Raw genomic sequence first — 14,007 nt, 5'->3', positions numbered from 1 at the left:
ATGGGGGAGTCCAGGGGATTCTGGAAGTCTTTTATTGCCAGTTCTATCAAGTTTGATTTTTCAGTGATGTTCTTTTGGTCTGGTGTTAAATTTGGCGGTGGGGGGGGGGGGGGGGGTCATTGGATGGTACACTGGAAAGAATCATTTGCTTGAGTTCGATCAGCTCCACCTCCTGCAGAGAAATGCTCTCTCTGAGCTGGGACATGGTGCTGTGCAGTTGTCTGTCCTGTGCTGCACTGCTCTCTGAGGGGTGTGTTTGTTCTCCCGGACTCTCCCCCAGACCCTTGAAACATGACAGTCCTGTTGTGGTAAACATTCACAGTTAGGAAAGTGTCCCCCTCTTCATTCTGTATGATATCTGTATCCCATTGCATATGCCCCTCTTTTTGTGGTGCTTGTAGTGGGCACAGATGGCGCTGTGCCAGGCTCCTGTACGCTCTGTGTACAGCAGGAGATGTGTGATGGTGGTTTTATCTCCTACTTGACTGGAATCTGCTGTGAGTTTTTCTGGATTTTCTTTCAGTGCCCTGTGTTTGAAAGCTTTTCTGCTGTGTGAGGTTTTCAGTTCTGCAGGGTACGTTATTGTGAGGGGGAGGGGCGTCCCCATGGTTACATCAGCCATAGCTCACTCTGTAGCTTGCTAAATTAGCACAGGAGCTAACTGTTATCTATGATTTCCTTTAGTTTATTTTATTGAGTTGGAGGTGCTTACCTCAGTGTGGTTCTTAGAATGTAGTTTGAATGAAGTTTCGCATGCTCTCTCTCTCTCTCTCTCTCTCTCTCTCAATTCAATTAAATTTTTTTCAATTCAGCTTGGCTTTATTGGCATGACTGTTTCAGTAACAATGTTGCCAATACACATAAACAAAATTACACCGAACATATATTTTTTTATATATTTGGAAAAAAACAAATACTTAATTAACCGATTATTTAAGCACATTATCATTAATTACTATATTAATCTCTCTCTCTCTGTCTCTCTGCGTATGCGCGAGCGTTGGAGTGAGCGGGGCGTTGTGAGCGTGATTGCGAGCAGTTGACGTTTTTGCCAATTTTTTTTCTGTGTGTGTGCGTTACTTTCAGATGTTTCTGAAGTTTGCGTGAGTTTGTGTGTGTGCGTGTGTGTGGTGTGTTTGGTGGTGTGTGTGGAGCAGTGGCGGATGCTGGTCTTTCAAGGAGGGGAAGCTCAATTTCGGCCTACATCATAAAATGTGTTGGTTTATTTATACGTAAATTCTACCCTCTGTTCCTTTTCAAGAAAATGATCTGTGACCCTGTCGTACCAACAAGGCGTCTTTTCCAGGGACTTGACTAGTGTCCTCTCAATGGCCAGCAGAGCTAGGCTGCTTAAACGGCCCTGGCCCATGTGAAGTGTGTCCGTCTGTGAGTGCTTTGTGACGGTGGAGGGGCTCAGCAGCACCCGCTGGACAGAAACTGCGATAGAAGTCAGAAAGAGTGAAGTCAGTCTCCAAACACAAGCAGCTACAAAAAACTCACCAGAAATAGAAGCTCGATTTGTCGCTAGTCGTTTTTAACAAAGAAAATGTCGCTAAGAGAACTTAGAAAGGTTCAACCGGTTCAACTCAGAACAGAATGAAAATGTAATGCTCCCACGGATCTCTAAACCAAATGGTCGCTGATTCGCTCATTTCGCTGTCAATCAAAAAGGGATTCAGCCTCAGACAGATCATCCAATCATCATGCAGAAGCTGAGCGTCCGGGCCAGCCGAGGCCAGCCCACTGCCCCATAGACCCCCAGAGACACTGAGCGTCCGATGGGCGGGACAAAGCCCAGCATTTATCCAATCACTCGCAATTGAACTTTAAAGCACCGTGAAGGGAATGATTGAGAGGAAAGCCGCGTCTTTACCAGTGATAAGAAGCTGAATTTGAACAAAAATTGAGCGCGTTGTAGTGCACATTTATTCAATGACATGTGCACACAACAGAATATATTTGATCACTTATTTTTTGACATTTTAGGGGAAGCTGAGCTTCCCTTGCAGTCTTAGAGCAATTGCCTCTGGTGTGGAGCTAGTGGCGGGAGCATGGCGTCCTCCCACACCCGGCTGTGTGAGAGTCTGACCTGATTTGGTGGAAAGAGGTGTGGTGATAAATGACCAGTTCACGCCTGTGCTGCCCCTGAGTACCCCGTCTGAATGGATTATTTTGTCCAAGGTCCCTCCCTTCATTAAGGATGAACAGATCAGGAGCTTTCCCGCTTTGGGAAGCTCGTCTCCCCGATCAGGAAGATCCCCTTAACCTGTGAGTCGCCGCTAATTAAACACTTGGTGACCTTTAGGAGAGTGGTTTACATGGTGCTGAATGGAGGAGCTGAAATGTTAGACTTGGTGTTGAAGTTTAGAGTTGACGGTTTTGTGTACTCAGTGTTTGCATCAACTGACAGTAAAAAGTAAAAAAGTAAAAAAAAAAAAACGTGTCTCTCTTTCTTTCTTTCTATCTATCTCTCTCTCTTTCTTTCTTTCTTTCTTTCTCTCTCTGTCTCTCTCTCTCTTTCTCTGTCTGTCTCTCTCGCTCTCTCTCTCTCTCTCTCTGTCTCTCTCTCTTTCCCTTTCTCTCTCTCTCTCTCTCTGCTATTATGTCATTACTGTGAATACTGAGCTAGATTCTTCTTGTAGAGAGGTAAACACTCGTGAGATTTGTGCTGTAAAGTGTTACACATTTCTTGCGAGAGCCCCCCCGCCCCGTCATTCAGAAGTTGCTTAGTGCAGTAAACCAGCAGAGGACCCGGCATAGCCACAAGAGAGGCTCTATTCTCTGTTAGTGATCTCAGCTCTCAGTGATTCAGACCCACCCTTCAACAGTGATTTAAACAGAGACTCAGTTATTGTTCATATCACATCAATATTAACTTCATACATGAACCTTCACACTGTTTTATTCACTTCTACAGAGACACAGAGAATGGACAGAAGAGCAGAGAAAGAAAATGGAGGAATCTGCTCTGAGGACGGGTGAGTAATGAAAAGATACAAAATAAAAGTCACAGATGGTTCTGCCTTTTATTATCTGTCCAGTTTGATCCTGAGTGTTTTATTAATGTGTTTCTCTTAAAAGGACTGAATGTCATTGTTAAAGACAGAGAGAGACTTTTAATGGAGAGAAATGAAGAACTGAAAAAAAAGACAAAGAAATTGAAGAGAAAGAGACACAGCTTCAGGAGAAAGACAGACTTCTCACGGAGGTCAGAGATGAACTGAGACAAACCAGAAGTGAATTAGAGCAGAATCATAGAATACAAATGGAAGAGATGGAGAAAAGACTTCAGAAGAAAGACACAGTTCTAAAAGAACATTTAGAGACGATTGAGAAAAGAGACGCGTTATTAAAGGAGACAAATGAAAGACTTGAAGGTGTTAGTGAACAGTTTAAGGAGAAAGACACAGAGCTGGAGAATGTGAGGAAACTGCTGGGAGAGAAAGAGTCTCTACTGGAGGACACAGTGAAAGAGGTGGACAGCTGTAAAAACCAACTGGAGACACAGAGAAAGGAGCTGCAGGAAAAGAGCAGCACACTCCAGAAGATGAAGATCCAACTGGAAGAACAGAAAACTGAAGTCACTCTTCAGCAGAAAGAGCTGGAAGAGAAAGAACAGCAGCTTAAACTCACAGGTGAGGTCCCTGTACTGAACTAACAGTAAAGTTCTTTGGATCTATTTACAGAACACAGCTCACAGAGGAAACTTTACTCCAGACGTCTCTGATATTGTATGAATGACTGTTTCCAGTGTGTTTTATTTCTGCACAGTCTCACATTAAATGAAATACAGTGCCCTTTAACTCTGAACCTTTAATACAATATCAGTGTGAGCAGGGTACTGTAGCTCCTCATTAACCCTTAATATTCCACTGTACTATGTACTACCCCATGTGGGAGAAAAGGGAGAAATGGGAGGAGGATGTTTAATATGCAGATGTGCTTTATTCCAGATGTGAATAGTATTTTTGAGGAAAGGTTCTCTGTTGTTCTTTTCAGATGTGTTGTGTTTGTGGAGTATAGATCCAGCTTTAATGGAGATATGGTTCTGACGCCTGCTCAATATTCATATACAATGTTTGTTTATGCTTAGGTGTTAAGTGTTTTTTTCTTTGTGCCTAAAATGGAAAAGAAAATAGTTATTATTCTCTATTAACTTTGCCTTTTGAGGTCAGCACAATGATATTTTAAAATAGACATATTTTTTATGGATATTCGCAAAATATTCAGTGCTGAGTCTACAGTGGTATGAAAAAGTTTGGGCACCCCTGAAAATTATCTGGGTTTTCCTTTATAAGTCATTGGTTGTTTGGATCAGCAATTTCAGTTAAATATATCATGTAGCAGACGAACACAGTGATATTTGAGAAGTGAAATGAAGTTTATAGGATTTACAGAAAGTGTGCAATAATTATTTAAACAAAATTAGACAGGTGCATAAATGTGGTCACCCTTGTCGTTTTATTGGTTTGAATACCTTTAGCACTGATTATTGGAACACACAATTTGTTTTGTAAGCTCATTAACCCTTGACCTACATACACAGGTTAATCCAATTATGAGAAATTATTCATTAACAACTCTCAAATGACCTGAAAACAAAGATTGTTCTACATCATGGTTTAGGGGAAGGATACAAAAAGCTGTCTAAGGGATTTCAGCTGTCAGTTTCCACTGTGAGGAACATAGTGAGGAAATGGAAGGCCACAGGCACAGTTCTAGTTAAGGCCCGGAGTGGCAGGACAAGAAAAATCTCAGATAAGCAGAGGCAAAGTATGGTGAGAAGAGTCATAGTCTACCCACAGGCCAGCTCCAAAGACCTACAACATCATCATTTGGACATAACGGGTGGTATGCATGGTGGAAAAAGAATACAGCATTCCAAGACAAACACTTGATACCCACAGTAAAAATTGGTGGTGGTTCCATCGCGCTGTGGGGCTGTGTGACCAGTGCAGGTACTGGGAATCTTGTTAAAGTTGAGGGTGGCATGGATTCCAGTCAATATCAGCAGATTCTTGAGAACAATGTTCTAGAATCAGTGACAAAGTTGAAGTTGTGCTGGGGCTGGATACTTCAACAAGACAACGACCCTAAACACTGCTCAAAATCTACAAAGGCATTCATGCAGAGGAACAAGTACAATGTTCTGGAATGGCCATCTCAGTCCCCAGACATGAATATGATTGAAAATCTGTGGCGTGATTTAAAGCAGGCTGTCCATGCTCGGAAACCATCAAACCTGACTGAACTGGAGAAGAATTCTTCAAAATACCTTCAACCAGAACCCAGACTCTCATTGGACGCTATAGGGAGTGTTTAGAGGCTGTTATTCCTGTGAAAGGAGGATCTACGAAATATTGACGTAATTTTATTTTTTTGGGGTGCCCATATGTATGCACCTGCCTAATTGTGTTTAAATAATTATTGCACACTTTCTGTAAATCCTATAAACTTCATTTCACTTCTCAAATATAACTGTGTTCATCTGCTACATGATATATTTAACTGAAATTGCTGATCCAAACAACCAATGATTTATAAAGGAAAATCCTGATAATTATCAGCGGTGCCCAAACTTTTTCATACCACTGTAGATTTCAAACGGCTTCTAGAACTGTCCAGAATTATCTAGAGGTTTCTGGGTCTGTCCAGAAGTGTACATTGCAGTATAAATACAGTCATCTTCAACTAATCATTTAAATCGATGTTGTGGTGAATAAGTGAACTTCTGCACACATCTGCAGTTAATTTAAATGGCATCAAGAGGTTGCATACATTCAGCAGATGCATTTTGCTACGTATGTGGTGAGTTCATAAAGACGAGTGAAGAAGTTCTCTGTGAAAGCATCTGCTAAGATGCGTGAGGCCTGCAAAGCATACTTGATGAAAACTATGCACAGCTGGTTCAGACTCTGATAAAGAGCTCTGCTGCAGTGGGGTGCAGGACGTCACTCAGACTTCATATCCTTGATGCCCATCTTGATAAATTCAGAGAGAACATGGAGCTTATTCAGAGGAGAAAGGCAAGCGCTTTCACCAGGACGTAATGAACTTTGAACACCGTCACCAAGCACAGTTTAGTGAGAACATGATGAGAGACTATATTTGGGCACTGATTTGTGAAAGTGATTTTCAGTTCAGTCGTAAATCTCAGAAAACCACACACTTCTGAATGGTTTTGGTTAACTTTGTATATGTGCAATGCATACTGTTCTTTGTTGATGTGAAGTGATTGGGGTATTTTAAAATGCTGTCTTTCTTGGTGGACCTCCAAGGCCTTTACACAAATGTTCCATGTTTTCTTTGCCTCTGGGACAGCCGGTGTTCTGACGACTTCTGCTTCCTTGTCGAAATGTGCCATGGTGTACTTCTATACGTACAGTTGTTTAAATAAAATAGTAGGTAAGTTAAATGTAGTGTATCAGAAGATGCTGTCTACAGAAGTATAAGCAGGAGATATGCACAGCCCAAATCCCCTTATTAAAGATATTATAATATTACTACGGTTATAAGAAATGTGTCAAGGCTGGGCAGGAGACCAGGAGGTGAACATGAATGCAAATAATTTATTCACAAAACGAAAGCAAGATACATACAAAACAAACATGGGCAGAAAAGATGGAATACAGACAGGATTAAACTCAACTGAACTAAACAAAGACAGACAGACAGTCGTAAACTGGGGTAGATACATGTAAACAGACAGACACAGAGGCATAGAAACACACATCTACACACACACACACATGAACTGACACGGGAGCACAGCACACAAAGGGGTATATATACAAAGCATTGACAAGGAACACCTGGGACCGATAAGGAGAGGGCAGGACTACAAAGGAGACACTGACGAGAGGGCGGAGCTAAGGCAGGACTAGGACGGAGACAAGAACAACAACAAACAGAGCCATGTGCAAAATGAGCACATGGTGAGGAAAACAGACACAGGACAGGGCCAGGGCGTGACAAAATGGTTTTATAGTGTTTTACATTTAATTCATGTACAGATTTGGAATACTCAAGCTAATAATAACAGTGAACTACGATTGTGTAATGCACCAGAGAAAACACATTTAACACAAAAAACACATGAAAACATTAAAAAGTTTGGTCTGAGCATGTGCAGAGCTGCATAGTAGCACATTTCGACAAGGCAGCACAACTCATCAGAACACCTGGACACAAGTGCACACTATTGCAGAAAGAACTGGCCTCAGAGAAAGTGACGTACAGTACAGTTACAGATCCAGAAAATATACTCATTATTGAGCTATTATAAACAGCATTGATGGAGTTTCATAATCATTGCATATTTGTAGTGAATTGTTGATTGTTTCTGTGATAAATCACAAGCACGAGTTAATTTTGTGTTTTATCTCAATAAATACACAACTAGTGTAGGTCATTGTCACAAAATCACAGTTGATGAGGAATGTTGGTGTTTTTTTATTAAGTTTATACGTGAGCAGTTGAAATATAACAGTTATAACGCGGGAACTAAGATTGTGTTACATTGTTATGATCTAAAATGTAGAATTCATGATTTCTTACAGATTTAGAGGAAAAGGCCAAACTGCTGGAAGAGAAACAGAACATTATAACAGAACGAGACACGCAGCTAATGGAGAGAGAGACACAGCTTCAGGAGAAAGACAGACTTCTCACGGAGGTCAGAGATGAACTGAGACAAACCAGAAGTGAATTAGAGCAGAATCATAGAATACAAATGGAAGAGATGGAGAAAAGACTTCAGGAGAAAGACACAGTTCTAAAAGAACATTTAGAGACGATTGATAAAAGAGACGCGTTATTAAAGGAGACAAATGAAAGACTTGAAGGTGTTAGTGAACAGTTTAAGGAGAAAGACACAGAGCTGGAGAATGTGAGGAAACTGCTGAGAGAGAAAGAGTCTCTACTGGAGGACACAGTGAAAGAGGTGGACAGCTGTAAAAATCAACTGGAGACACAGAGAAAGGAGCTGCAGGAAAAGAGCAGCACACTCCAGAAGATGAAGATCCAACTGGAAGAACAGAAAACTGAAGTGAGTGAAAAAGACAAACAGCTTGAAGAGAAGGAGAGGATTGTAAGTGAGATACACACACAGCTAATGGAGAGAGTGGAGCAGGTTAAAGAGAAAGAGAGACTTCTAGAGGAGAGAAACAAGCAGCTGCAGGAAAGAACACATCCTCCATCATCAGTTCCAGTCAGGAGGACAAACAGCAAGGAGGGGATTCCTCCACACTGTAAGTAACTGACCAGGTCCCTTACAATAATTTCTGCATTTTAATTTTCAGAGTATTTTTTTATTATCACACACTGTCTGTGTTTAATGTAACTCTCCACAAACTCTCTTTAAGAACGTGTGTTTATTGTGGTTCTGTGGTTTCTCAGTCAGTGAAGAGACTCCAGACCCAGCTCCACTCAGAAACAGTAAAGAAGGACTTCCTCCACACAGTAAATAATCACACATTCATATAGTTTCTGAAATGTTTCTCTAGACAGACCATTCTCTCACGCTCAGTAATAAATGACCCCCTTCATTCTTGTTGATCTGCAGTGAGTGGAGAGTCTCCTCCAGAGTCTGGTGGTGTATCAGAGCTGAGGCTGGTTCTGCTGGGGAGGACTGGAAGTGGGAAGAGTGCAGCAGGAAACAGGCTCCTGGGCCGAGAGGAGAGGAGCAGGGCTGGAGCGTCTACAGTGAGGCAGCAGAGTGAGAGCAGACAGGGCCAGGTGGCTGGGAGGCAGGTGACTGTGGTGGACACTCCTGACTATTTCAGTCCTGGACTCTCTCTGGACGAGCTGAGACAGGACGTGGGACTCTGTGTCCGTCTGTCGGCCCCAGGACCCCACGCCTTCCTCCTAGTCATACCAGTGAAGCAGACCTCAGGAGAGGAGAGAGACATGCTGCAGAAAATGGAGGAGATGTTTGGAGAGAGATGCTGGAGGAACACCATGATCCTCTTCACCGTCACTGATGAAGACCAAGAGAAGAAGATTGAAGAGTTTGTCCAGTCAGGAAACCAGGAGGTCCAGAGCCTTGTGGAGAAATGTGGGAACAGGTTTCACTGTCTCAACATTAAGGAGAGTGGAGAGGGGTCTCAGGTCTCAGAGCTGCTGGAGAAGCTGGAAGGAAACAGAGAGGAGTTCTACAGCAGTGAGATCTACCTGGAGACAGAAGCTCAGATCAGAGCAATGGAGACAAAGATCATGAAAGAAATGGAGGAAAAGAGGGTGAAAGAAGAGAGAGAAATTAAGGAAAAACAAGAAAAGGAGCTACAGAACTCTCTGAGAAGGATAGAGGGAGCAGTACAAGAGCATGAAGGAGAGATAAAACAACTTAACCACCGAACAACTGACCTAGAGAAAAGAATGAAAGAAGAGAGGGATGAAGAGAAAAGGAGAGGACTGGAACGAGAGCTGGAGAGAGAGTTAGAGCGAAGGACAGAACTGGAAGAAAAGGTGAAGAGACTGAAAGAGAAGAGAGAGAGGGACAGGTGTGAGATGGAGGAGAGACACAGACGGGAGATGGAGGAGATCATGGAGACGTATGAAGGAGAAGCCAGAGCTGAAGCAGAGAGAAACTTAATGAAGATCCTGCTGCCAGAAATCCGGAGAAATATTTTGGCTTCAAAGTGCAAGAGTCTAGGGCCCAAGTCTGATCAGTATTTTAGGACCGCAGTTGCATGTGCGTGCATAGCCACATCAGTTGTTGTTATAACGAGGCAACTGTGGAGGTGTTAAGAGGAGCAGTACCTGGGAAAATGAAACAAATCATCACATTGATAACGGACCATGAATTATTGTTTATTTACTCTTTATTTAAGTGCCAATTGTGTTCATGGTTCTGAGTTCTTTAGAAATAGACAACAACAGAAAAGGGAGTTGGTCTTTGTCGTGTTTGTTGCTGAAATCACTGCGTGCACTAAAGTTAACCAAGAGATCTGGACCTGCTCAAAGAGCAGCAGCTGGTGAGAATGTGTGGTCCTGGGGTGAGAAAACTTTTACAGTTCTAGAGATCTACAGTTCTCACAGCAAAACAAACTCCCCCTGCTGTTTGTGTTCATTCAGAAGCTCTGTGTCTTTTAAGGTGGAACAGTGAGGGTGTGGAGGGTTTTCTGACCAGAGTGGGCTACTCATCTTTAGCTCAGGTGTTTGTGGTGGTAAATAACAGTGTTTTTTATTATAGAAGAGGTACATATTCGGCTGTGTTACTAAAAGTGTTTATGAAGTTTCCATGGGTCAACACCCTCTTCAAGATTATTCAGAATTTTAGAAGAAGGTGGGGTTTCCTCAGTGTGTAGGGATGTCACATGATGGTAAAACACACACAAAACCACTTCACACAGTGAAACTCAGTCGTCTGTCCAGAAAACAGATTTGAATCAGATATTAAACCACCTATAAATGTGGCTCAGATTTGATTTCATCAGATTTAATTTTGCTGTTCAGACTACAGAAAAATCCCTCTTCCTCAAATCAGAAATGAGTAGAAACCAAACCTGCCCTGCCGTTTGAACCAAGCCACTGTGAGAAAAGATTAAGGATTCCTCAGGGTCTAAAGGAATCTCAGAGGTTTAAAGATTAATTTCACTGATGAAACAGTTATACTCAGTTGTGCACAAAGGCATTTATTCTATTTATTGTGATGATTATGGAGAGAGGGGCATCAGGAGGAGCGTGTGAACTCAGTGTAGAGGAGTAATGAAGTGACCTCCTAAAAAGCCTAAGCCTAAGGATGGGAAACACAAAGTGGTTTGGACAGAACATTAAAACACTACTCCAGCCAATCAGCAACAGGTGGGTGTTCCTGGTCTTGCACAGGAGACCGGAGGAGCAGGGGAGAGTTGGACCACACTTATTGTCATAGAGATATGATTTCAAAGTGCAAGCTTGTTGAAAAAGAGACAGTTTTATTTAGACAAATGCTCTCTCCCCTGGCTCTCTCAAAGAGTGTCACTGCTTTCCAGCCTGGATTTAGAGCTTCAGTGCTGCTGCGTGTAGATATTGTGTATCTATCTAGAACTGTAATCTGTAAATGATTATTCAATTTGTTACAAACATGTATTTGTTTCTGAAAATCAAACAGAATAAAATATTTTAATACAAATTCTTAATTGAATCAGTTGTTGTCTGATGTTAAGAGAATGTGAGATTACACCATTAAGATCACCTCATTGTTTCTATATTCACTGTCCATTCTTTGAGCTCCACTGACCGTACAGTAGCACTTTATAGTTCTACAACCACAGCACTTATGACAGCACCACACACACTAACACACCACCACCACATCAGTGTCACTGCAGCACAGAGACTGATCCACCACAGAAATCATACCTGCTCTGTGGAGGTCCTGACCAGTGAAGAACAGAGTAGAAGGGGGACTAACACTATGCAGGGCCACAGCAGTAATATTCAGCAGTGCTCTGTGGTCAGCGTCCTGTGTCCTGTGACTAGAGGATGACAACACAAATTGTTCAGTAACAGATGAGCTACTGTCTCTGACCTTGCAGCTACAAGGTGGACCATCTACAAGTGAAACGGTGGCTTTCACAAAATAACTTAAGCAATAAAAATAACGTCTAGAGGTTGAGCAATTTTTAAATATTTAACAGTTTCTAATAATGATAAATAATAGATATATTTCCAGGATATCAGATATTTTCATTTTTTCCTCAGGGCAGCGTTTCTGAACATTATTTCTGACCCTTCTTTCACGGCTGTAGTTTATCCACTACACACTGGCACCAGGTGAATTCACAAACTACACTATAGATGTGTTTAATGAACTGGTAAATCTGTTTATAATTTATTACAGAAAGAGAGGAGTGTTCTCTGTTCTAACATCACTGTGTGTTCACTGTGTAATAATTATATATTGGTTCAGATGAATATTGATTGTTGAGGGTCAGGGGCAGAGCAGACAGTTTTGTTATTAGAGCTCTGCAATAAAACCCTGTAAAGGACAATCTTCTTAGATCAGGACACTTCTCTTTAACTGGATATAATTTTATAATTAAACTAGTTAAGAGATGTTGCTGAACAAACAAAAAGTACAGAAAGAACAAGCAATGAAATAAACTGTGAAACTTAAAGACTGTGATTGTAAACACTGTTATGTGTTACTTTAAAGCAACGTTTATCAAAGTGTGGGGCTAGGTATTGCAGGTGTGGCACAAGGAATCAGAAGAAATTAGCTTTTTATGTCTCTTTTATGCCTTTCTGTTTTACCAATAAAGCTTACTCAGTAAAACACAACCACTGACAATGAATGCTTCATTAATAGCCCTTAAACATACTAAAAAAAACACTAGAGAGGAGAACATAAAAGTAACTTACCTGGAACCAAAATAAAACCATGGAACCAAAATATGTTTAGTTTTTTTTTTTCCGCAAACTTTTATTTTGAAAATTATCATGTTTTGGCAGTGAGTCAGACAAGGTGGGTCTTCTATGGGCCAGGTGTGCTATTTACCAGACTCCTTTCAGCTCAGGTCCTGGCACACCTGTTGGGTATGTAAAGGAGGAACCGGCACCCTCCACAACCTGAAGCCGTAGGAGTCGGGGGAAGCAGCGTGCTGGGGTCTCCCCCTCTCTGGAGGAGGGTTTCCGCTTCAAGTCTAGGGAAACTTTTGGGGGGTAATTCAGGGGCACATTTCATGAGGATCCTTTTTCAGGAGACTTCTTGGATTCTCTTCATGAATGTGCACATTGGACCTTCTGAACCCTCAGCAGCTCCAGCACTTGCTCCTCGAGCATCCCCAGCACATGCCCTTCAAGTAGCCCAAGTTATATCACACTTCCTGCTCCATTTCTGTATTTTCTGTTCCCTTGTTTACCATGGGCTCCTTTTTTGTTTTGGTTCTTGTCTCCACCCTAGCCCCGCCTCAGTCCCTGCCCTCTTGTTACCCTTCCCAGGTGTTCCTTGTCTGTGGTCTATGTTTCTGTGTGCATACATGTATGCTTTTCTGTCTGCATGTTTCCTTATGTCTACACCAGATAGCGGCTGTTCCCTTTTTGGTCCTGGCCAGGTTTTGTACTGGGTCATGTTTCTGCCTTTCCTGCTCGGGTTGGTTTTAAGACTGTGTTTAGTGTTTACTTTTGTTTGTGTCAAAAACGTTAGTCCTCATCTTCCCCTCAGCCGTGACAAAACCAGAGGCAAGAAGAAAATCATTTGTTATCTTTTCTAGAGCTGTATGGTTCTTATGTTGATATGAACTGAGTTGTTGGGCCACAGCTTTTGATGTAGAATCAAATGGTAGATTAAAAATAAGCTTGTAATTAGACAATTCCAGTTTCCAGTCTTTCTTCGGCAACTACGTTATATTTTATATCAATATGGAGTATTTGGGTTGAACATGTTCTTAAAACTAGTTATATAGAGTACTACATGGAAAAATCCTTTAAAAATAAATTATATGAAGTTGGATAAAGGAGCATTCGGTGGAACAAGCCTTTAAACTGTAAGCAGATACATTTATTTATTTAGTTTATTTTTGGGTCTAATAAACCTTTAAAACTAAATTATAAGCAGTTATATAGGCGGAATAAATAACACTTTAGACTGCAATTTTTAAAAATAAAATATATATATTTTTTCTTTAATATTTTAATAATTTTTTTCTGTTTAATAAGCCTTTAGATACATCGCTAATGGGGTCCTAAAGCTGCAGTCTTCTCGCCTGCTTGTACCTTTAGAGGGCAGTGTCACGAAATCACAGGGTCCTACCCTTGTGATCCTGAAACTGTAGCCTCCGGTTACTGCAGGAACATGTAGTGGGGAGAGGGAGGGTCGGGACTGAGCTGCAGGAGAAACTGAAACTCAAGTGCTCTGCTCTGGACGCTGGAATTAAGAGAGAGAGGTGCGTGTTACATTTGTGGATAAATTATATTATTCATCCATTATATGTAACCACTTATCCATATTAGGGTCGCGGGGGGTCCAGAGCCTACCTGGAATCATTGGGCACAAGGCGGGAATACACCCTGGAGGGGGCGCCA

The 14,007-nt window shown here is 41.7% G+C and overlaps 2 protein-coding genes across 2 annotated transcripts in view; both read left to right on the top strand.

Annotated features, from left to right (window-relative positions):
* The first annotated feature begins 3,274 nt into the window (after positions 1-3,274).
* LOC136676500 (trichohyalin-like) lies at positions 3,275-11,030 on the top strand. Its single transcript, XM_066653582.1, has 3 exons — positions 3,275-3,635; positions 7,560-8,249; positions 8,564-11,030. The coding sequence occupies exons 1-3, from the start codon at positions 3,275-3,277 to the stop codon at positions 9,745-9,747; spliced, it is 2,235 nt and encodes a 744-aa protein (XP_066509679.1). The 3' UTR covers positions 9,748-11,030.
* Positions 11,031-13,791: 2,761 nt separating this feature from the next.
* LOC136682975 (butyrophilin-like protein 3) overlaps positions 13,792-14,007 on the top strand; it is a 173,820-nt gene continuing 173,604 nt past the window's right edge. The window contains exon 1 of the mRNA XM_066658961.1: positions 13,792-13,868. The gene's annotated coding sequence lies outside the window, so the exon portion shown is untranslated. The remainder of the gene's footprint in view (positions 13,869-14,007) is intronic.

This window comes from Hoplias malabaricus, chromosome 2, assembly GCF_029633855.1.
Source record: "Hoplias malabaricus isolate fHopMal1 chromosome 2, fHopMal1.hap1, whole genome shotgun sequence".
NCBI classification, from domain to species: domain Eukaryota; kingdom Metazoa; phylum Chordata; class Actinopteri; order Characiformes; family Erythrinidae; genus Hoplias; species Hoplias malabaricus.
Note: the sequence above shows the minus strand (reverse complement) of the source record. Positions and strands in the feature narration are given on the sequence as shown.

What these genes read in the sequence shown, in the direction of transcription:
- LOC136676500 (XM_066653582.1), top strand. Translation starts at nt 3,275, where the DNA reads ATGGAGAAAAGACTTCAGAAGAAAGACACAGTTCTAAAAGAACATTTA. An exon ending in ACAGCAGCTTAAACTCACAG is followed by an intron (nt 3,636 to 7,559) that starts GTGAGGTCCCTG and finishes GATTTCTTACAG; the next exon opens with ATTTAGAGGAAAAGGCCAAA. An exon ending in GGAGGGGATTCCTCCACACT is followed by an intron (nt 8,250 to 8,563) that starts GTAAGTAACTGA and finishes GTTGATCTGCAG; the next exon opens with TGAGTGGAGAGTCTCCTCCA.